Source organism: Theropithecus gelada, chromosome 13, assembly GCF_003255815.1.
Source record: "Theropithecus gelada isolate Dixy chromosome 13, Tgel_1.0, whole genome shotgun sequence".
Lineage (NCBI taxonomy): Eukaryota > Metazoa > Chordata > Mammalia > Primates > Cercopithecidae > Theropithecus > Theropithecus gelada.
Window position 1 is genome coordinate 83,321,463 of NC_037681.1, and position 23,727 is coordinate 83,345,189.

A 23,727-nucleotide genomic window follows, 5' to 3' on the forward strand; every position below is an offset into this window, starting at 1 on the left:
TAAGAAAGGAGCCAAACATGAGCCAGAATTAGAGGATATGAGGAAAACGCCTAGCAGAATCATGACATTCACAGTCCTAAAGCAATTCAAGCACAAAATAAAATGTCAATGAAGACTGGGTGCAGTGCAGGGAGGGTGGCTTGAGCCCAGGAGTTCGAGACCTGGAAACATTGGCAAAACCCCATTTCTACCAAAAAAATACAAAAATTAGCTGGGCATGGTGATGTGTGCCTGTGGTCCCAACTACTAGGGAGGCTGAGGTGGGAGAATCACTTGAGCCCAGAAGGTCAAGGCTGCAGTGAGTCGTGATCACGCCACTGCACTCTGGTCTGGATGACAGAGTGAGACCCTGTCTTAAAATACAGAAGACATTCCTAGAAATAGAATGTTTTGTGAAAGAAGATTCTTTAATCTCTCAACTGAAGTGTATCAATGGGCAGAATAGATCTAGAATCAGAACACATTAGATGAACCAGGAGTTGATTTATTTGGGGGAGAGTTTCCATTTTTGTCAATTAGATATGATTTATAACCAGAAACTATAGATGGAAAGCTTTTAGATAGTGAGAGAACATTTTAAAGATTATAGAATGATGACTTATACAATATCTTCAATCTGAAACCACAATTATACACGTTTAATCCTTATTATTTTTATTTATTTTTGAAACAGGGTCTCACTCTGTCTCCCAGGCTGGAGTGCAGTGGTGCAGTCACCACTTACTGCAGCCTCAACCTCCCAGGCTCGAGTGATTCTCCCACCCTAGCCTTCCAAGTAGCTGGGACCACAGGTGTGTGCCACTGCACCCAGCTAATTTTTGTATTTTTTGTAGAGACAGGGTTTTGCCATGTTGCTCAGGCTGGTCTCAAACTCCTGAGCTTAAGTGATCCTCCTGCCTCAGCCTCCCAAAGTGCTGGGATTACAGGCATGAGCCACTGTGATCGGCCTAATCATTATTTTTTATTGTAAAAAAATACAAAGGAGAATTAAAGAAAATGTATCACATAATTTTTACATTAACATAAAGCTATTTGTGTAATCTCTTTGAGGTTTCCCTCTTCTTTCTCTCTCTCTCTCTTTTTTCTTTCTTTGCTTTTTGAGACACAGCCTCACCCTGTCACCCAGGCTGGAATGCAGTGGCACGATCTTGGCTCACTGCAGCCTCTGCCTCCCGGGTTCAAGCAATTCTCGTGTCTCAGCCTCCCATATAGCTGGGATTGCAGGCGCTTACCACCACGCCAGGCTAATTTTTGTATTTTTAGTAGAGACAGGGTTTCACTATGTTGGCCAGGCTGGTCTTGAACTCCTGAGCTCAGGTGATCCACCCGACTCGGCCTCCCAGAATGCTAGGATAACAGGGGTGAGCTACCATGCCCAGCTTTTTTTTTTTTTTCAGATGGAGTCTCGCTCTATCGCCCAGGCTGAAGTGCAGTGGCAAGATCTTGGCTCACTTCAAGCTCCACCTCCCAGGTTCATGGCATTCTCCTGTCTCAGCTTCCCTAGTAGCTGGGACTACAGGCGCCCGCCACCATGCCTGGTTAAGTTTTTTGTATTTTTTTAGTAGAGACGGAGTTTCACCATGTTAGCCAGGATGGTCTCCATCTCCTGACCTTGTGATTCGCCTGCCTCAACCTCCCAAAGTGCTGGGATTACAGGCGTGAGCCACCGTGCCTGACTTTTTTTTTTTTTTTTTTAACATTTAAAATATCATAGAACACATACAAGACAAAAAACAACTTTTAATTATTCTATCTCTAAGGATATCTAGGAAGAAGCTTAAATATTTCTGAGGAAAAGACAGCAAAAATAGGCCTCTGTTTTCTTTTTTTAAAATTTTTTGACAATTTAAGGAGTGAAAAGGGAAATTAAATAGAATGGGTGTGTTTGTTAAAATCCTGTCACATTCTTAATGACCATTATACTCTTGAAAGTTGCATGTGAGCTCAAGGAAATGTGTTAATCAGATTGTTTTGGCTGATGTTTAACAGGTTGCAGATCATTTCTCTCAATGTAATTTCAATTTTGGCATGTGTTTAATTTTGCATATTTGTAGTTACAATCATGTTGCCTTATAACATAAAAAAATCAATGTCTCTATTCAGTAAATCATAAAAATAATAACAATGTAAATACTACAATTCAAATTTTAAAAACATAAATTGTAAACAGGACTCCAGTGCAAATATAGGTTATAAATTTGTATGTGCTCTGACAAGTCTCTATGTGACTTTGCACAAGCAGCCACACAAAAAAAGAAAGAGGTGGAAGTACAATAATACATTTCTGATAATTGGATTTTATTGAGTGGGTGATCCTTTTATGTTAGTCCCCAGCACGTTGTCTTTTATAACACTTTTCTCAGGTTTTTTGTCATTGTTAAAGCACAGTCACCTCTCATCAACTGAAATTTTCTAAGGGGAATACTAAACAATGACCTCTAATAGAAGAGAAATATGAGCTCCAGGAGGGCAGGGATTTTGTCTTTTTTATGTGCTGCATTCCCAATACCTACCACAATGCCTTGACCTTTGTAATTACTCACTAAATATTTCTTAATAAATTAATGGATTTTTCTCTAAAAATACCATCAAAGAAAATCAAAATGAAAAAGCTATCATTCAAAATTGTACTCATGAACCTGTTGCCTTAGAACTTGCAAAGTCAGCTGAAGGTTAATAAGATATTATTAAGGGAAATTAATAAGAGAATGCAGAATGAACTATTGACAAAACCGATCCAGTAACAATCTTGGGCACTGCAAATATCCATAGCATAGAGTGTTGAAGACCAGGTACCATAACACGCGCTGTGCAGCAATTTCATGTTAAAGCGCTATATGTATTAGACAGAAATACTCAACAAGTTGGTCTGTTTATCACTGACAAATCACTGCAGGATTTTGGTAATTGTTATCTTGTTCAGCTGTAGGCTGGACGAGACACATCGCAAACATACTGATTGGCACAAGGTAGTTTTGTGAATAGCTAGAAAGAGCGTTATTACAAGAATAAAAGAAGTTGAACAGTTAACAATATGCCTCCTATTCTTTCATTGTTCAAGAAAAGTGAATATTTCAAATATAATCAAGTTGTGACCTTTAAATATGCTCTCTTTAGCACGTGTTATGTGAAGAAACATGCACAAGTATAACACTCTCCTTTTCCACACTGACATATGCTGGTTAGCAGGTGCTCACACATTTTTGAAATGAGAAATGGGACACTGATAATGCAAGACAATTGTTTCAAGGGGCTCTCTCAATATAAGTAACTCAGTACTATGTTCAATACCTAAAATAGACTCATTTCAGGGATAAAATATTGTGATTTTTAAAGTTTTAAAGATAGCAGGATTTCTTTAGAAGATTGAACTATGGCACAAAAACCTGGTTTGCTCAACACTTGAATTTCTTTTCTTGGAGAAAGAGATCAATGATGCATTATTGGGAATATTTTTAAATAGCATCCAAAAGTTGTGACAGAATATGAAGAAATATCCAGCAGCTCTCACAAAGTCATCTTTGCTTCGCAGGGTATGTTCTGATCACTGTAAGCCCAGTCACTAATTGGGTGACTTGCTGTGAAAAGAGAGACCTGGAACAATATTGCAGCTCTCTCTGGCTCTCATGTTATTGCCCTTGCCCTGGAATTTTTCCCTATCTTGCCCTGCCCAGAAGATTGCCCAAACTGTACATGAGTTAATCCTGCCCTTTGAAAGCTGGGTTTATTTTCCAGCACTACTCATCTGGGACAAGCTTCAGCAACAGGGCTACTTTCCCTTGGCTCATGCCCAGTGCCCTGGTAAGTGGAGTTTTGCCTGCTTTCAGCTTGCTTTGAAATTTTGCTTTTTGTGTGTATGTTCTTTATACTGTATGGGATGAAAGTGCTTTGATTTTATACCACAAGGGTGGTAGTCAGTGCCCTGCAAGATTATGAATTTCTACCAGCTTTTCTTTGCCTTTCCTGTCTAGCCTTGTTATTTCAGAATGATATTAATTATATTATCTTGCTCATACAAATGTAATCATCTATGAATTATTCAGAGGAAAACACTGACTGGATGCTATATCTGGTTACCTGGATTTTTTCCCAATTATTGAAAACACAGAAGAAGTGAAGCAAAGGTCAGTCTACCCCTTATAATTTACCAAAGGCTCTTAATGTTTCATGGGAAATGACCAGTAAGTCTTGGTCAAGAATCCCTGCTGATTTTATAGGAAATGAATTTATTGAGTTTAGCAAAGACTTTCTCAGCTGGGCTCTTAATTCCAACTCAAATCTTTGTTGCCATAATCCCAGTAATGGCCCACTTATTTGCAATGTGTAAATTATCTCAGCTAGCAGCTTTTACTTTGGCATACACATTTGTGGACTGGGACTTCACCATCATGAAAGTATCTTAAGCAGTTAGAAGGATTAGACTGAGAGGATGCTATAGACCAGTAAGGGCACTCTAGAGTCAGGGCTGGTATTTAGTTAGTCCACAATGGGACAACTAGGCCAATGGTTTACGGTTATCCTCCATTTTAACTCATTAATGCCTATGCCATGTTGTTGTTAACACACTGAATGTCCACATTTTGAATATCATCGTTGCCTACAATATATTCTTGAAGATTTCTAAGCTTCTAGTCATTCACTATGTTGCTCCAGATTAACAACAGTAGTCCTGCTGAATCACCAGTGGATAGTATCTGTAGATTTGCTTCAGTCTCTACCTGAGTTCCAAGGAAGTCAAGAATGCTCCTCTGCCTCTACCAACCAAGCCCATGTTGGCCTTTTCTAGATGCTGTGGAGCTGGACAAAATTGGATTTTTAGTATATACAACTGAGGTCCTAGAATTAGTACAATCTTAGGTTCAATGTGCAAAGCTTCATTATGACTAACTTCAAATATTCATTCATGGGTAACTGCAACAGAAACAATTTCACCAAAGAATACTGTTTCTAATTGAAAGATGGTTTTCTAATGCAGCTTTTCTAAGCTTTTGTGTCATCCAAAGAACTTTGGTCCTATAATGATAGAGTAAAAAAAAAAAGGCCACCTTTTAAGAGAATAAACATAGGTTTTAAATTATTTTGTTAAGAGTTATTATTTAAGGTTATGTAACAGGCATAAATCTCAATCTAAAGAAATTCAGGTTGGCAAGAAACAGTTTTATTTTCCCATTACTCAACCTAATTTCTATTTCAAGCTCTGATTTCACAAGAGGTGGCAAACACTTAATCATAGTCAATTTGGCAGGAACTGCATCTCAATTGAGGGGGCTTACATAGCATCACTATGCTGGGGAAAGGGGATGGGGCATTTAATCCTTGCTCCTCATCTACCATGCTGGCTCCTCTTAGAGTTCTCATATGCATCTTTCTTCATTAGCAGGCAGCTCCATGGAGTGTTGCTGGGTTGATTTTGGTCCATCAGCAAGGACTGTTTTGGTCTGGTGGCTGTGCAGTGCCTTTTTACCCTTTTGGGTGTCTGGCAATTGTGTTGGGCATCCAGAACCTCCATAGTACTATGTAAGTTTGCACTGTCCATTATGGTAGCTACCAGCCATATGTAGCCAATAAATAAATTAACATTAAATAATATTAAAACTCAACTTCTTCAGTGACACTAGCCACATTTTGCATGTCCAATAGTTCCACGTGGCTCATGGTTACTCCATGGGACAGCCAGGTAGATATTCATCATAGAAAGTTCTACTGGACTGTGCTACTCCAGAATCTTGCCTGGCCTAGATAACAACCAAGTTTTTTCTTCTCTTAAGGGTCTTGCCACCTCCCCAGGACTCTAATAAAGAGAAAAATATGTCTATTAGCTCTCAGATAACATAGATAGATCCCAGCATTTCAGCTGCCCTTCTCCAAAGCTTGTGCCAGAGTAGGGTGGGATTAGGTCCTGCTCTCAGAAATCCACTAGCATCCAGCTCTCATTACATCCCCTCCAAGTTCTGTCTTTCCCTTCTAGCCCAGGAAACTCATTTCTCATCTTTGGGAAAGGAAGCTTTACTATTGTCTATAATAGCACTGTCCAATAGGAATATAACGTGAGGCATGTATATAATTTACATTTTTCCTGTAGCCACATTAAAAAAGAGTAAAGGAACAGGTAAAATTAATTTTACTGTCTTTTATTTAATAAACCCAATATATCCAGAATATTATTTCAATATGTAATCAATATGAATATTATTAATGTATTAATCTTTTCTGCATACTAACTCTGAAATTGATGTATATTTTATACTTACAGCACATCTCAATTTGGACTAGCCACATTTCAAGTATTCAATAGTCACATGTGGCTAGAGGCAAACAGTGCAGGTTTCTAACTGGATTCCATTTCATTATTCCTCAAAGGGCCAGGCTTTTGAAACTCAAAAACCAATAAAAAAATTTTTGTTTTTCTACATTCTGTCATATTCCTTTCCTGAAACAATGAGCAGAGACCAGCCTAAATGAGGGTGAGTGCAATGCTGAGGATCTTGGGATGGGGTATAAGAGGAGAAAAGCCGTAGCAAGAAAGGAAATATTTAATACTTGGAAAAACAACTACTACAGAAATCATCACTTAAAATTTTAAAAGTATTAGCCTGCCATAGCGAGTTTTTAGGGACATAAAAATTGCTGTAGGACTGTTGGAAGTAAATTTGTTTGCTGTGGATTTAAAACAATTTCATTAGCAGTTAAAAATTGCAGTAATATTGTTGTGTATAGTATAACTGCTATGGTAACTGGAAAAAAAATACAAAAACCTACAGTGTTATTATTGGGAGTAAATCTTATTACTGGGAATAAGGCACAGATAAATTCCATTAGTGGTTAAATCCTGCAATAATACCTCTGACAATTTTTACTGCAATAACTGTAAAACCCAAAGATAAGAATTTTATCACCAGAAAAGATAATAATAATTCAAGCCTATGGTTGCATTTCATAGTCTTGAATCTCCATTTGGGGAGTTTCTGAAGCAGTGACTAGAAAAGCTGTTTCACTGAAAATAATTTCTGTCATTTTCAAAATTATCATGGCAGAGAAGATTTAAAGTTTTTGATGCCAGTTTCCACTTATTTCTTTGTATTCTATCTTCATTTTAAGCTTGATGATATTTAAAGGCAAAATTTAAATTATTTCAAATGTTGCATCTTCTGTTAGGTAAAACATTTTGCAGTCAACAACCTGGGTCAAGTGGACAGGACAATTAATGTAACTTGCATTAAACCTGGGACAGAGGGAGATGATAAATCAAGATCCAAGTAAACAGGGCATTAGAAGGTGGCAGACACAGTGGACAATCCTGGAAGTGGGAGGGTGAGTAGGAGGTACCTGTTAGTTGATAGGGGAAATGGAACCTTAAGAAAAAGGTAACTTCTAGCATGCCAAAAGATCCCAGCTAATATATGACATAAGGAGTGGTCATGAGGATTGAGGATAAGTGAATTCTTAGTAATTATTATAAAATCCTGAGTCCACCTAAATTATTGCTGTTTCAGTCTTGGTACCAATTGAATTAATGGGAGATAAATAATGTTAAATGTATTCTTTAAGACTCTTTAGTCCTTGAGGTAGTGATGTTTGGCACTAAGTATTCCCCAAGTATTCCTGAAGGTCTGTTTTGTTCTTTTCTGTCTTATGTTTGCTACCAAACACAATAGCATATGCTACTAGTTACCATTTGACTGTTTACTATGTGCCAGATACTTTATGTACATATCTTCCATTTTCTCAACATCCCAGAAAGGTAGGCATGATTATGTTATACAGGATCATGCTGTAAGAAGCTGGGACTTAGAGAGGTTAGTAATTTGTATTACTTTCTTGTGTACACACAGAACATGTTCCTGAAACTCTTTGAGAACAGGGACTGTAACTTTTATGTACTATTGGTAATATTTAATATGATCACGCTGGGAGCAGTGGCTCAAGTCTGCAATCCCAGCACTCTGGAAGGCTGAGGCAGGCAGATCACTTGACCTCAGGAGTTCAGCCTGGGCAATATGGTGAAACCCTGTCTCTACAAAAAGTACAAAAAAAATAGCCTATCAGTTAATAGAGTTGCTCCTTTAAAAAAAAAAAAAAATTAGCCGGGTAGCACATGACCATAGTCCCAGCTACTCGGGAAGTTGAGGTGGGAGGACTGCTTGAGCCTGGGTGGTTGAGGCTGTAGTGAGCCTTGATGAGGGAACTGCACTCCAGTCTATGTAACAGAGAGAAACCCTGTCTCAAGAAAAAAAAAGATTAATATTCAGTTGGTATTCAATAACTATCAACAAAGCAGCCCAAAAGAGCTGAACATATTCTATATTTAATATTCTTCAATAAATTTAGTTAGTAGGTTGTTTTTAAAAATGTTACAGGGGAAGAAGTAGCTGCTCTGTAGGGCCTCCAGGAGACAGCTTATGAACATGAGGTCAGCGGCAGAACGGTGTCAAGAGCTGTTCTTGATTCCTTCACTCATTTAGTAAACTATTCTAACCTTGATCTCTTCTTAGCTATCTTGGTGTCTAGAAGGAAAAATAAGAGTTTACATCCAAGACAAATACTTCCCCTAAAAAGAAGAGCTGTCATAAGAAACCTTCAGTCTCTTGAAATTTCCCACAACTTGAGGAAGATTCCCTAGGGATCCTACTCCTTTATTTATTTATTTTTTAAAAGACACTATTTAAAACATTACTTCTAAGAGAATTTCTTTACAATAAAAGTCAGTCTCTTTTTTTCTCTCTCTTCCCCCTCTCCCTTTTGAGTAAGGGAAGCATGTTAAAAGAAACCAGAATGACCACATGAGAAAGTTTGAGAACTTACAAAGAACAGTAATAAATAGGGTGCAAAAACCTTCTGATCATCATGTGGATTGTTTCTGAAGGGTAACTTGGATGAAAATAATTTATGACCATTTCTACAAATTAGCCATTAAAGAACTCCACACACTTAAAGCCTATTAATGATGCAGAATATATTATTATATGAGATCATAACGGCTATAGGTTGTAGTGACTTCGTAAACTACTCAGGAAGGACATCAGAGAACTCTTAATACAAAAGAATCAATATGATTATTACGATTATTGTAACATTTTAGAATTGACTAGCAAAATAAGCGATAACTATGCTCTCTTCTGTAAAATGCACACTGTGCTCTTGTGTTATTAGATCACTTTCTTTATTGAAAGTGGAAATTGAATTAGATACTGGATTCAAGCCTTCCATCTGTCTCCCCATCTCTCTTGATTCTTCAACATGTCTCTCCACTTTGTCTTGGCCCCCAGTGTCTATAGATGGACTCAATTCTCACTCACCACTGCTCTCCCTGTCCCTGAAAGAATCCTCCCTGGACCCTAACACCTTTCAAGTTACTTTGTCCATGAACCCTGCTTTCCAACTTTCGTAAGACTGAACGATCCTTGTTTCCAGAGCCTATCCCGCTTCCTTTCTTTTTATGTTAGCTTGCCTCTCTTTTTCTCCCCAAACTGTCTGCCCATTGCTTGCTGATGCGCCTACTTCTCTGATTATTCCTTCTCAGTCTCTTTCCCATTTTACTCTTAAATTTTATTCCTTAAATGCTAGGATTCCCCTGAAGTTTCATTCTTTGCCCTGTTTCTCTACGCCAGAGGTCTGTGAACCATCTAAAACTGAAAACAAATTTTTGTGTTTTGAGACAGGACACTTTTTTCCCCTTGAGAAAGTATCTGTAGCTTTCATATTCTCAAAAGGGCCCTTGGCTCTTTTAACAAGATTAAGTGTCCCTGCCCTCACTCTGCCTCCTCCTTTTTGCCTTTGACTACCCTTTTTGTACGCTAGCTGTTCCCAAATCCATCTACAGTTCTCACTGGGGGCAAAAGAGTCCGACAGCGAAGAGGAGAAACCAAGATTCAAAGAAACGTGAAGACTCCGAACAAGAAGAAATTGTACTGTACACATTTTGTGTCTAGCTCAGCTGATCAATCCTCTTGAAGACCAGTTGACTCAATGTTGGGCGGGGAGCGGGTTGAGGGGGGGTGGCTGACAGGGTCATTACTTCAGGTTGTCAGGTAAGATCCCAGGAGGAATTGGTGAAATAAAGGCTGTATGCGCAAAAACCCTAGTTGCCAGTGGCGGAGGAGAGGGCGCGCCCAGGTCCTCGCGGAGATGAGAACAGGAGAGAAATCCACAGGCAGCCGCACTGCCCACAGCTGCTGCGAAGCCAGTCTCCAGGTCTGCAATCACCCTTAGGGTCCAGAAACCCAGCCCGGCACCGGCGGCGCCTTTGACGGACAGCCACCTTCTACAATCACCTGCCAGTTCACTATAAACACTCCCTATTCCTCCCGCCTATCGCTTCCCTCTCCAAGCCAATCAGAAGAACGGGCGGGATCGTACTTAGTCGGTTCCTTTTTTTTTTTTTTTTTACAAAAAGGTTGCCTGTGCGTCGCGTTCCGGCTTGGAGAAAAACCACCTCCCAAGCAAGGGGAAGGTGGAGCCCCTTTGATGGGCAGGCAGTTCTACCAGTCAGGCACCCCAGCCGCTCTAAGACCCGGCCGCTGAGGTGGGCGGGGCACGCGCGGGACCCGGCCAATGGCGGCGGGGCGGTGGAGGTTCAGCTGCGGTGGGTAGGGTTAGTGTGAGAGGTGCGGCGGGGGAGGTAATGATGATGGTGGCGGAGGAGGAAGGCGGGGGAGGGGGTGCTGGGCGCTGAGCGGCGGCTCTGGCAGGGTTTGGTAGGGTGGGGGACGGTCGCGGGGCGATCTGTCAGGGAGGGGGCGGGCGTGAGGGGCGCCGTCCGCCTGAGGGGCTGCAGATCCCGGCTCCCGCGAGCGCCGTGGCTGGCTTGGCTGTTCCATGTGGCTCCGGCGGGGATGGAGGACTCGGTGGCGGCGGCGGCGGCTGCTGCTGCGGCGGCGACGGAGGAGCGCCTCTGAGAAGGGAACGGGGCCAGACACAACCCGACAGCGGGATTAGAGGTGTGAGGAGGGGGCGGGAGTGGTCGAGCGGCGGGGCCGGGGCTTGGGGTCCGGGCTGGGGTCTTCTGGTATCGCCTGGGTGACAGGGACCGCGGACGAGCCACCGCCTGCCTCCGCTGGGGGGCAGGGGTCTGGGCTCTGTGCGTGAGGAGACTGGGCTCCGGCGGACTGTTCCCCTGAGGATGGGGGAGGGAGGCACCGCACCCTGCACAGTCCACTTGCCCCGCTGGTCATTGCTTCACGCCCAGGCAGGAGTTTCCATTTCCCTCCGGTTGGCAGCGAAGGAGCCCAAGTGGCCTGGAGCCGGGACATTGCCCTCTCTCTGCCTGGAGATTTCCCTCCACTCCTCGTTTCCCATCCATTTCCTCCCTCCGACTGAAAAACAGCATTCCTCCTGGCTCCCTAATTTGTTCCAAGCACATATTGTCGAACTTGAGGCTATTAATTATCGGCTGAAAAACAAAGTTTATTAAAAATACTCCACTCCTCCCTCTGACTGGCGGTGGACATTAAACAGCATCCCTAGACTTTCCCGCTCTGCTCGCCCTTCTATGATGCTAACAGGGGGAGGTAGGGCCCCGAGTTACCATCTCTCTGGATTGTTGTTGATGCTGACTACCTGATGTGTCGCTCCACGTCTTCGGTGTGAATTGTAATTTCTTCCTTGGTGTCTTGCATCCTTGATGTTACTGGCTTTTGAGGTCGGTGTTTTGTTTCATTGTTTAAAACACATGCAGAGAACTGGGATGGTCTTTTGCAGCGTTATTTAACATGGGTGGTTAGTCACTTCTCATGATTCTCTCCTCATATTCTTTCTCTTTTTGTCTTTGTTTTGCTTTTCAGTCCTCCAGAATACACATATAGCCCCTGAGGTGGCATGGTGATGTCTCCATGAGGGAACCCCCTCCCACTCATCCTGTCACGTATATCATAGTGTTCTTGACTGGGCCATTCATCTAAGATGGAATTTACCCTGTGAAACAGGGAGAAGACTTATGGACCCCAAGCATCATTTCGAGTTGTAGTTGAGTTTTTAAAAGACATACATGCAAAGTTCGTTTGCTTTGGACCCTCTGCATTATTAAAGCTGCTGTATTGCTAACCCAGAACTGCTCCAGTGTCTTGACTGATCATCATGGCTTCAGTTTGGAAGAGACTGCAGCGTGTGGGAAAACATGCATCCAAGTTCCAGTTTGTGGCCTCCTACCAGGAGCTGATGGTTGAGTGTACGAAGAAATGGTAAGATGTACGTGGAGGTAGAGTTTGCTGTGCTGTGGCCTAAACTCTGGGTCTTCTGATAGTTTATTTACCTTTCTACAGTGCACTAATGTGTAGAAGCTGGGTGGGGTGCAGATAACTCTAACAAGTACTGTGCTGTGCACAGTTGCAGCTAGTATCATCCCTGTGGATTTTAATTACTGCACTTCAGTATGGCTCAGAGGACTGTAACTGTGAGAGCACACTAAATACAGTACATTTGGTTTTGAGGTTATTCATCATTAGTGTTAAAATAACTTTGATTTTTGTAATTTTAAGGAGACAAAGAATGGCTACTGAAATATTGTGAGCATGTATGCATATGCTTTAATATAACAGGCATATGACTGAATTGAGTTTTAATATAGAAGTCTATATTCTTGTGGGGTGATGGTAATCTATTTTTTTTCTTGTTTTTTCATTTTTCCTTGCTTAGGATAAAGAATTTTTCATTATTTGATTAATGGAATGCCATCCACAAAACCTTAGAAATTCTTTTGTTAAATGCTTACTCAGGCAACTGTATTTTATTTTAATTGCCTAATGGGATACATTTCTTGGCCAGATTTAAGGAAGCAATTAGTAGTGCTGGTCTGTGATTGGCTTCTTTCCACTTGAGAAGAGTAAATATAGGGCTTTCTTTCCATTGCCCTGAATGATAAACAACAAAATTTTTTAATTTAGTGGGATAAAAAAGTTAATTTTAAGCAAATGGTCGTTTGGGCCTTGATTTACTGCAGTGATTAAGCAGTAATGGACTTAATTGCAAAATAAGCCCATTTGTTTGTCCACAAGGACTGTAATTCAGGTCTGTAATAACCTTTCTTTTTAACATCCTTTTTATTAGATTAAAAACATAGCTTGCTCTATTCTAGAACTCATAGCATATTTGAATATTTATTTGGAACTAGTTTCTGAATGCTTTTCTCTTCAACTTGTTAGGAATATTATTTTAAAATCAGTTTGAGAAATGCATGCACTCATTACCTACTTTATACCAGGTACTGTGGATTTGGAGTAGAATATGACATAATCCCTGTCCTCAATGAGTGTACAGTCTAGTGTAAGAGTCACATGAATAAATTCACTGTGAGAGATGCGGTAGTATAAATATGTATGACATAAGGATTTTAATCTGTCTTCATCCAGTTGAGTATCTTTGAGGACAGATTATTTAACTTCTCTGTGATTCAAATTTCCATAGCCATAAAGGTCATAATGGTGCCACTTCATAGGGAGGGTAATTGTGAAGATTAAATGAGTTAATACATGTAAAATGCTTGGAACAGTGTCAGGGACATAGTGCCTAATAGATGCCATTATTACATACAGAGGTAGCAGAGGGAAAAACAATCAGTTCTTTAAGGGTAGAGGATGAGTTGTTGGGATGGCTTCCTAGTAGCTGAGCTGGGTTTTGAAAGATTCATAGTTGTTGTCCAGGAAGCCAAGGGGGAAGAAGTGAAAGACATTCTAGACTGAAGCAACAACCTATGCAGAAGCATGGAGGCTTACCTAGCATGGGATGTGCTGGAAATTCAAGTAGTATAGTTTGATATTAATGGGGTTCAAAGTGTAGGATTGGGGGTCATGCAGTGAGATGTGAGGTTTGAGAGTCACGCAGGACTGAAAGCATGTAAAGTTATGTGCTGTTAATAAATGATTTGGGGATTATTCTGTAGGTGATAGGAACATAGTGAAAGATTTTGAGCAGAAGAGACATTAGGTTTGCTATTGGAAAATCACCAGGACTACAGTGTAGACTGAGGATCATAGTAAAAGGATGACTGGAAATAGCAATATTAGGGTAGCTGTTTTAATAAATAAGGGGAGACAAAAGGTTAGGACTAGGCAGTGGCAAAGGAATGGAAAGAATTAACTGGAGGAACACTCAGAACACAAAATGGGTAGGATTTGGTGGTCATTTCAATTGGGGATTTGAGCAAGATGGGGATGAGGGAGAAGAAAAGGTCTAGATTGACATCCAAGCTTTTGTGTTAGAAATTTGGATGTACTTATCCAAGTTGGAGAAGGTCCTGATTACAGGTGTTTCTTAACTTGGCAGTATACTGGGAGCATCAACTTTAAGATGGTTAAATTTTAATCTTTTCCTTAAGGGAAATAGAACATTATCATGTGATTCCTCAGTTAGAAAATCAGTTTCTTCCTCACAGTTTGCAGCCTTCCTGGAATTTTATTTCCCTTGAGCTTTCAAGTTATTAATTTTTAAATAACATTTTAAGTTATTGCTAATATGTCTAAAGGTAAAAGCTACAGTGAAAATTTAGCTTGATTACAGTTGAATAAATGGCTTGATTACTTTTAGGAATGGCCATTATGGTGTCCCTATTAAATCAGGTCTTACGATAGGATTTGGACTTAATACCAGAAGCATCTGGATGTTCTCCTGGAAGTATTGGGAGTATTAAGTACCCCCTAATACTTCTTGTATTGTCTAGTGGTACTAGAACTTACATGTAGAGCTTAATAGTAGAATTATTTATACCAGTTCTAGAACCACTAGAACTTAGATAGGAACAAAAGTGAGAATGTCTTTTTTTCATTTGAGAGAAGGACAGTATACCATGGAGGTCCTATTTGTCATCATTCCTTGATAGCCACATGAAGGGGCTGTAGCAAATTTAGAGATGATAGGGGTTTATACCCCTACTCTTATTGTTGTCCCTATGTCATTTAATTATTAAATGATGTAGCTGTTGGCAAGTGTAAGACTGGCCTCTGGAGATGAGTTTGAAAGAGACTATACTGTCATTTCTCTTGTTAGTTTACTTTGTGTTCTGTTCTTTTATCATCTGTAGGCTTTTAGATTTCTGAGAGAAATCTTTACTGTATGAGTTCTCAAAGGCTTTACAGGTGTTTAAGGAAACTGTATGAAAGTTGGCAAGTTGGGGTTATGATGATACTTTAACTAGATTGCAAATTAAATTCTGGTAAAAGCTCTCTAATATATGACATGAATCATTATGTATGAATATGTATTATATTTTGCATGTATATATGAACATATTTTATCTTTGTATTTATATTTCTTCCATCTAATTCTTAGTTGTGGTGGAAGGACTAAAAATATTCCAAGTGCCATAAACTTGTCCTAAAAAGTCATGTATTTATTTTAGTTTCTTATTTTTCTATGTCGTGTAAGAATTCCTTTCCCTTATTTTAAAATATAATTTTAATTATAATTTATATTTTAAATAGGCAGTATAATCACATGGTTCAAAACTCTAGAGGTACAAAAAGGTGAATATATATCCCTGAAAGTAACTCTTCATTTTGTTCATTGTTTCACACATCTTTGCCAACCTTGTGACCTCAGGATTTGAAAAGTAAAAAAAGTAGCTTTTCTTAGTGTTTAAGTTTGTGACACTGGCCTGTTAGATAAAATATAAACTCTTTAAGATTAAAGATGTTCCAGGCTATGTGTAACTGATCCCAGCTTAGTTTTCCAATTAGACATTAGAAGACTACATGCACTTTAAGTGTTAATTTGAATTTATGAAAACCAAATTATATTAAGAAGTATTAATTTCAGAAATGCTTAAGCAAGCATTTCTCTGTTGACCATGGAGTGATATAGAGATACATGAGCCTTGATGTAAATAATCTACTTTTGAAATAAATTTTACAAAGAACAGAAAAAAGCATTAATTAGAAACAAACTTGGTGTGTTTTGTGGAATATGGACTGTCATGAGTAAAAGTGGAAGCAGGGATACCAGCTAGTAGGCTACTGCAGTAATTCAAACAACAGAGTAGTAGGTGGTGAGAAATGGTCAGATGTATGTAGGTAACACACGTATACCCTCACACACACTCAGCACCACCACACTTTATTGAGGTGTAATTTACACTTTTGCATATAGTAAAATGCATCCGTTTTAAGTGTACAGTTCAGTGAGTTTTGACAATTTTGTGTACTCATGTAGCTGGATAGTAAATTTTTTAAAGATGTAGTTAACAGGACTTACTGATGGATGAGATATGATGTAAAGTAAGAGACAGTCAATAATGACTACAGGTTTTTGACCTGAGCAACCAGGTGAATGTAATATTAATTGAAGGGATAGGGGAACACTTGGAGAGGAAAAGGTTTGGTATGAGGGAGAAATCAAGAATTTTGTTTGCTTTTCGTTTGATACATCCAGATGGAGATCTTAATTAAGCAGCTAATTATAAGAGTCTCAAACTCAGGGGAGAGAAGAGGCTGGATCATCTTAGTTTGTAAGTAGTATTTATAACTATGGGGCTATAGGAATTTTCCTATGCATTAATACAGATTGAGAAGAGGATTGAGGACTGAGCCTTGAGGCACTTCAGCATATAGAGGTGAGGAAGGAGAGGAGGAACCAACAAAGGAGACAGGAAACAAGCAATAGTGAGATAGGAAAATTAGGAGAGCGTGTTTTCTAAGAAACCAAGTGCAAAAAGTGTATTAAGGGAGCATTTGGCTGTGTCAAATACTGTTGAGAGGCTGAGCAAGGTGACCATTGGATTTGGCAAGGTGGAAAGAACTGATGATTTTGAGGAACGGTTCAGTGGAGTGGTGGAGATGAAGGCTTGATTAAGTTGGCTTAGAGGAAAGGAAGTGGTTACAGTGAGTACAGATCATTTTCTTGGAGTATTTTGCTACAAACCAGAGAACTAGGTAATACCTGGAGAGAGACAAGGGTTCAAGGTATATTTTTTGCTTGGCAGATACTGCAACATGTGTAAATGCTGATGGAAATGATTGGTAGAGAAGGAAAAATGGATGATGTGGTGGGAGAGGAGGTAACCTTAGGAGAGAAAGTCTTTGAGTAAGAGAAAGAGACAAGGATCCAGAACCCAAGTGGAAAGGTTGAACTTAGGTAGAAGCTGGCACCATTCATTGTTACAAGGGGAGAAGCAGGATACATGGGTGGAGAAGCAGATAGGTTGGTAGATTTGGTTGGGGAGGATGTGGATATTCTGTTTTCTCAGGGAAATAATATAAGAAATCATCTGCTGGGAGGGAGGTGACAGAGTTGTTGAAGGACTGAGGAGATGAGGTATGAAGTTGTCAAAGTGAGAATGAATTGACTAGGGAAATGTAGGGGTATTGCTGGGTAGTAGTGATGACCTTTTTAACTTTGTGATTATAAATTTTAAGTGAATGCAACCAGCAATTTTTTAATCCAACTATGTTCAGTGCTTGGGTGCAGGCATAGAATAGGTAGAGTTGGATTTGACCAGGATTAGATTTTGTCAGGAATGTATAACTGAGGGGAAGAGGACAGGGAAACTGAGAGCAAATGTGCAGGAGTGGTTTTAGTGATGAACCATGGAATATAAGCTGGATAAGGAGAAAAGTAAGTATGTGAAAGATGGGATAGTCAGTGAAAACATGAAAAGGATAATGATTGAAAGATTTTAAAGAGGTTGAAGAATTGTTGGGGTTGGGAGCTGGAAAGATGGGAGGTGGAGGAGTATGAGATGCTTGATTTTGAAGGATGTGGTTAATGTTAATGACAAGATACTGGTGGTGTCCTTGGATCACATGTGCATATCTGTTACAAAAATGAGCACATATCCCAATACATTTTTAATATACTGCATACATGAAATATGAGTATACTTTAATTTCTTTAATAAAATAAATACATTTAAAATAAATAAATTTAAGTAGAATTTCTTGCTGTGTTTGAGTAGATAATCTTTTGCACCTTCCAGCTATTCCTATTCCTTGTTAGAGACTATAGCTATTAGTATATGACCATGACAGTTGGTGACTGAGGTGAAATAGAGTAAAAGATTTTTGGGTATGAAGAGGGTGGTCAAGGAATTTAGAGGCCAATGTGCAGGCAGATTATTTGTGTGGCTCTTGTAGTTGCCAAGAATAATGGGAGGAGAAACATTTAAGACAGGGAGTCAGGTGCTAAACTTATTATTATTATTATTTTTTGAGACAGAGTCACACTCTGTTGCCCAGGGTGGAGTGCAGTGGCTCATTGCAACCTCTGCCTCCTGGGTTCAGGTGATTCTCATGCCTCAGCCTCCCAGGTAGCTGGGATTACCGGCATGTACCACCATGTCTGGCTAGTTTTTTTGTATTTTTAGTAGAGACAGGGTTTTGCTCTGTTGGCCAGGCTGGTCTCAAACTCCTGTCCTCAAATGATCTGCCCACCTCAGCCTCCCAAAGCGCTGGGATTACAGGTGTGAGCCACGGCACCTGGCCTGGTGATAAAATCTTTTTTTTTTTTTTTTAATTTATTTATTATTATTATACTGTAAGTTGTAGGGTACATGTGCATAACGTGCAGGTTTGTTACATATGTATACTTGTGCCTTGTTGGTGTGCTGCACCCATCAACTCGTCATTTACATCAGGTATAACTCCCAATGCAATCCCTCCCCCCTCCCACCTCCCCATGATAGGCCCCGCTGTGTGATGTTCCCCTTCCTGAGTCCAAGTGATCTCATTGTTCAGTTCCCACCTATGAGTGAGAACGGTAAAATCTTTAATGTATGAGGGGAGAGATGGAGCAGAAGGTTAGAAGACTGCAAAAGGGAGAGGTAAGGTAAGAAAGGTATTGTTCCCTAATTTCAAGGCTTGCTTCTAGAGAGGTTAGTTTGCAATACTTTCTATGTTGCAAGTTATGTGAATCTTGAACATCTTATTCCTTGAAACAAAACAGCACAGTCTTCTTTTCTATATTGTAAGTTGTCAAAGGCATATGATTTTAGCAAATACTAAATTGATGTGTTACTTATTTGTAATTTCATGGTAGTATCTTATGAACTGATTTTTAAAAAAATCGTTAATTGTTACATATGGTGTTTTATCCAGATTTTAAGTCTTTATTCTATGTGAAGAGCAGTTTTACAAAATTCAATTGTGGTGGACTCTTTAAGGAATATAGTGGAGCCACTTAATGCCATAATTAGATATTTCTGTGCTTACATCATGATTATGTCTACACATGACTCAAAATGTGCCTCTAGATGAAGAATTGGCAAACTCTGGCCTGATCCAAACTGGCTCTTTTGTTCTCTAAAAAAACAGAACAAACTTTTTCTGTAAGTCTTCATACTTTGGGAGGGGCCGAGGTGGGAGGATCCCTTGAACTCAGGGAACAGGAGTTCAAGACCAGCCTGGGCAACATGGTGAGACCCTATCTCTTAAGAAAAAAAAAAAGAAAGAAAGAAAAAGGTTGCTGACTTCTGCTTTAAGACATGGGAGTTACTTGCAGCTAGTGTTTAGGGAATACAAGAGTCTAGCACCTTTCTGTTTTCTCTGTGCTCAGGCTCTAAACTATTAGTTTAGTCTTATTCTACTCAAACTACATAAGCAATGGAGGAGAGATCATTGTGCATGTTTCCCAGCCTTATAGAAAGAAACTTTAGAACAGCTTCTGACAACATTGAGGTCTGTGTATGTGTAAAATATACATTTTCTGGCTGTGTGACCATGGACGAATTATCTCTTAGTACCTCTTCTGTAGTGGAGATGATAATAACACTACTTCCAGCATAGAGTTGTTTTGAGGATTAAGTAAGATAATACCTGTAATAAAGGGGTTAGAACAGTGTCTGACAGAGTAAGCACCCAGTAAATTTTACCCATTGTTGTTATTATTTTTTATCTGATAAATAAGCAATGAGTGATGAAGAGAACTATCTAGAGAGAAAGGTTAGAGTAGGTGGGAAGAAGATTGTAAATATAACCTGACCTTTTAAGAGTGTTAGAGAAAGATGAACTGGCATAGGTTAGAGTGACCAGGGAGGTAGGAGTAAACCAGGAATGTTCTAGCAGAAGTACAGTGCTGAAATGAGCTAAGTTTTGATGATACTTTGACTTTTGGGGAGAGGAACTACATATTTTTGCTTCTAAAGCAAAATCAATTGCTATGGTTTTATAACTTTATTTCCTTTTTATAATAATTTCAAGCAAATGTAGGGCTAAGAAAACTAACTTAATTCCTCCAAAGCAGAATTAATTTGCTAGCGTTTGTGTATGCATGTTTGTATGTGTCCTGTAGTGTTTGTGTCTGTGTGTTTGTATGTGTCCTGTAGTGATGTTTTATGATATTTATGATGTATTTTTTTTCTTTTTTTTTTTTGAGACAGAGTCTTGCTCTGTTACCCAGGCTGGAGTGCAGCGGCACAATCTTGGCACACTGCAGCCTCTACCTCCCGGGTTCAAGCAATTCTCCTGCCTTGGCCTCCCGAGTAGCTGGGACTATAGGTGCGTGCCACCATGCCCAGCTAATTTTTTGTATTTTTAGCAGGGACAAGGTTTCACCGTGTTAGCCAGGATGGTCTTGATCTCCTGACCTCGTGATCTGCCCGCTTCGGCCTCACACTGGGATTACAGGTGTGAGCCACCGTGCCCAGCCGAGTCACCATGCCAAGCCATTTTATGATGTATTTCTTTTCCTTTCTTTTTTTTTTTTTTATATTTTAAAAATATATTATTTCTGAATTTTAAAGAGTCTTGTCGCTACCTGGAATAAAGATTATATTTTCCAGATTTCCTTGCACTTGGTGTGGCCATGTGATTAAATTCTAGTCAATGGAATATGAGGGGAATTGATGTGTACAACTTCCAGTTAGAGTCTTTGAAAGGAATGAGCCTGACTTCCTCTTATCTTGACCCATTCTTAATAACTGAGATATGGACCCAGGAAGAATGGTGATTTTCAACTATGTGAATGAGATCAACAACAGGGAGATGATGGGTAACAAGACTGAAGAAAGTCAGGGTCCCAATATCATCAGGTTGCTTCCAGCCATAATACTTCTGAGCTGCCTACTTAGACTTTTTTTAGGAGAAACATTTTCTGTCTTATTCAGCTACTGTATTTTTGGATGTCTTTGTTGCAACAAACTAATCTTTACCCTAGCTAATACATGTTGTGCTTAATTAACCCTATTATCGCTAAGATAAAGTCAAAATTTCACATCTTGGAGTAAGAGAACATCTTGCTCTGCACCCTATTTATTACTCTAGCTTCTCTCATCATTCTCCTACTCCTACTTTTTCATTCTGAATTACCCTGAATTCATCATAAATGCATGATTTCTTTCAGATCTTGGCCTTTGAATGTGATCTTCTTGCCCCACCCATTCCTATCTCCTCTACTTCCATAATTTTCTGGCCCCCCTACCCCCCGCCGCCCCAACCCAGGAACCTCCCAGGCTTCTTCCCAAAGCATTTCTGAGAGGAGGTGTTATTGATTTTGGACAATTCTAAGGCTTCAATCCCCTTTTCCTATGCAACTCCCCCACCCAGCAGAATCCATGACTCCCCGCTAATCTTAGGACCTATGAAACAGGTAAGGTCTATTTTGTAGATTCTAAGAGCCGGATAATTTTTTAAGGTGTAGAGAAGCATCTTTGCTAGAGGTTCTTCTTTGTGTCTCTTATGGTCATCTTCATTTGAAAGCTATGCTACTGAGTCCACATTCCTTTGAGGGCAGATTGGCTTTCCAAATAGATTGGTATCATATGAACTGTTTTTTTTTCTCAGCTAATAATGGCAATACAGATGTGTCTCAAGCAGGTACTTAGTTTGCAAAGAAAAATAAATTCATTTATACTTTACTATCATCTTCAGCTATAAAGTGTATTGTCAATAAATTTCATTGCCACGAAGTTGATGCAGTTGTCTTCCACTGGTTCAGCAGCCATCTTTATTCCTGCAATAAATAGTTTCTGGCGAGAGGAAGCAATTTGGAAGGTCTGAGGTCCCTTTCCTCTTCCTGAGGCCCTTTGCTCCCCTGGCGACTGCCTGGACAGGCAGCAAGGAGTTGTTTCCCAGTGCTTTTTGCGCTCCTGGCTGCCGACTCTGGCTGCTAAAGTGTCTGCCACCTGCTACAATTTATGGTGTTTTTCTATGTGATGGTTGTTCATTTCTTTTTTCATTATCTTTTGTAGCCACTGGGGTCTCACTATGTTGTCCAGGCTAGTCTTGAACTTCTGGCCTCAAGCGACCCTCCTGCCTTGGCCCCTCAAAAGTGCTGGGATTACAGGTGTAAGCCACCATGGCCAGGGCCAGTTTTTCCTTAAAAATTTTTTTTCCTGTCATGATTTTAAAGAAATGAACCCAGGATCTTTTTGTAGTGTGTGATTGTCATACATTATTTTGGTATAAAATCTTGATTTACATACTTTAAAAGTTGATTTCTAAAATGAAATTTTAAGGGATTATGTGAGGAGGTTCTGTTCTTATGATTTAGTTTAGTTTCACATGAGTTTTGCAGTTAAAATGCCCAGGGAACTTAAAATTAGGCATTTCTAGAACTGTGCTATTGATGCGTCAAATGTGTTTGTTCTGATTTTTTGGGAGATTTCAACAAAAGAGCCATTGAACTTGTTCACTGCATGATATAAAAATAGTTCAGGAAAAATTGCATAAAGCATTTTGATTACTCAATATGGATGTTCATATTCTACATTAGGACGTTTGCGTATTTGTTCAAAGGAGTGGAACTGAGTTTGAAACAGAGGCAGTGAACTTACTGCAGGATGTCGTTGTACCCGGTATTTGTCTCATGTATCACTGTTAAAGTGATATTTTTAGGCAGCTTTGCTAAAAGGCACCTACTGATTTTCTTTAGTAAGTTTGGTTTATTAAAAAATTTCCTGGTTTTATTAATCCGGGTATTGTTATTTTGAAAATAGTTTTAATACAGTTTTTTTTTTTTAAACCTTTAAAATTACCTTTAATTAAAAAAAAATCACTTTAAAATTTGATACCCCGCCTATGTCCAAAAGAGTTTGTCAGCCTAAGAATTTAAAATAATACCATGTTGACTGATTTAGGGATATAAATAGAATGATGGTCTTACAGGAGCAGAGAGCACATATTACTAGGCACTTGAGAGGAGTTAGTTGCTGCTATTGGAGACTGGATTTGGTTCTGAGTTTATTGGCAGCCAAGGCAAAAAGGGATGCACATTGGCTCTTGTAATAGTCCTCCTGGCTAAAGAAAGTATATACATTTCTTTGCAGACTTTTCTTAGACCTTAATCCAAAGAGGATTTTTATTATGAAAATAAAATATGACATTGGATAAAATCTCCAACTACAAAAGACTCAGAACCATTGTTAAATTAGATAATGTTTATGTTGACCCTTCATGAAGACTTTTTATGAGAGAATATGGCTGAGGAACCTAGTTTTCTGATCATCTAATTTAAACCGAGAGTACCACTCTGGAAATTTAGAAGAATGGAAATTTAACATGAATCATTTAATTTTGTGCTGTCTAGTACAGAGGGAACTAACTATATGTGGCTATTTACATCTAAATTTAAATCAATTTAAATTAAATGCAAAATTCAGTTCTTCAGTTACAGTAGCCACATTTCAAATGCTCACTAGCCACATGTGGCTAGGGGCCACCGTGTTGGATAGTGCAAATATGGAACATGTTCATCACCACAAAAAGTTTTACTGGACAGTGCTGATTTAGCCATTGCCTCCCAAATTGACTATCTTTAGAATTGCTGGGGTGCTTTGCAAATATGGAGATTTCCATATCCCCTAGGAGGTCC

General features: G+C 39.4%; 1 protein-coding gene across 15 annotated transcripts in view; it reads left to right on the forward strand.

Annotated features, from left to right (window-relative positions):
• The first annotated feature begins 10,505 nt into the window (after positions 1–10,505).
• The window catches only part of EHBP1 (EH domain binding protein 1), a 324,971-nt gene continuing 311,749 nt past the window's right edge, over positions 10,506–23,727 (forward strand). For 6 of the 15 annotated variants that reach the window (XM_025353911.1, XM_025353925.1, XM_025353918.1 and 3 more), the window contains exons 1-2: positions 10,604–10,937; positions 11,781–12,176. In XM_025353911.1, the coding sequence (XP_025209696.1) occupies positions 12,073–12,176 (104 nt within the window). In that variant the 5' untranslated portion in view covers positions 10,604–10,937; positions 11,781–12,072. The other 9 variants (XM_025353912.1, XM_025353916.1, XM_025353919.1 and 6 more) reach the window with 4 other exon arrangements.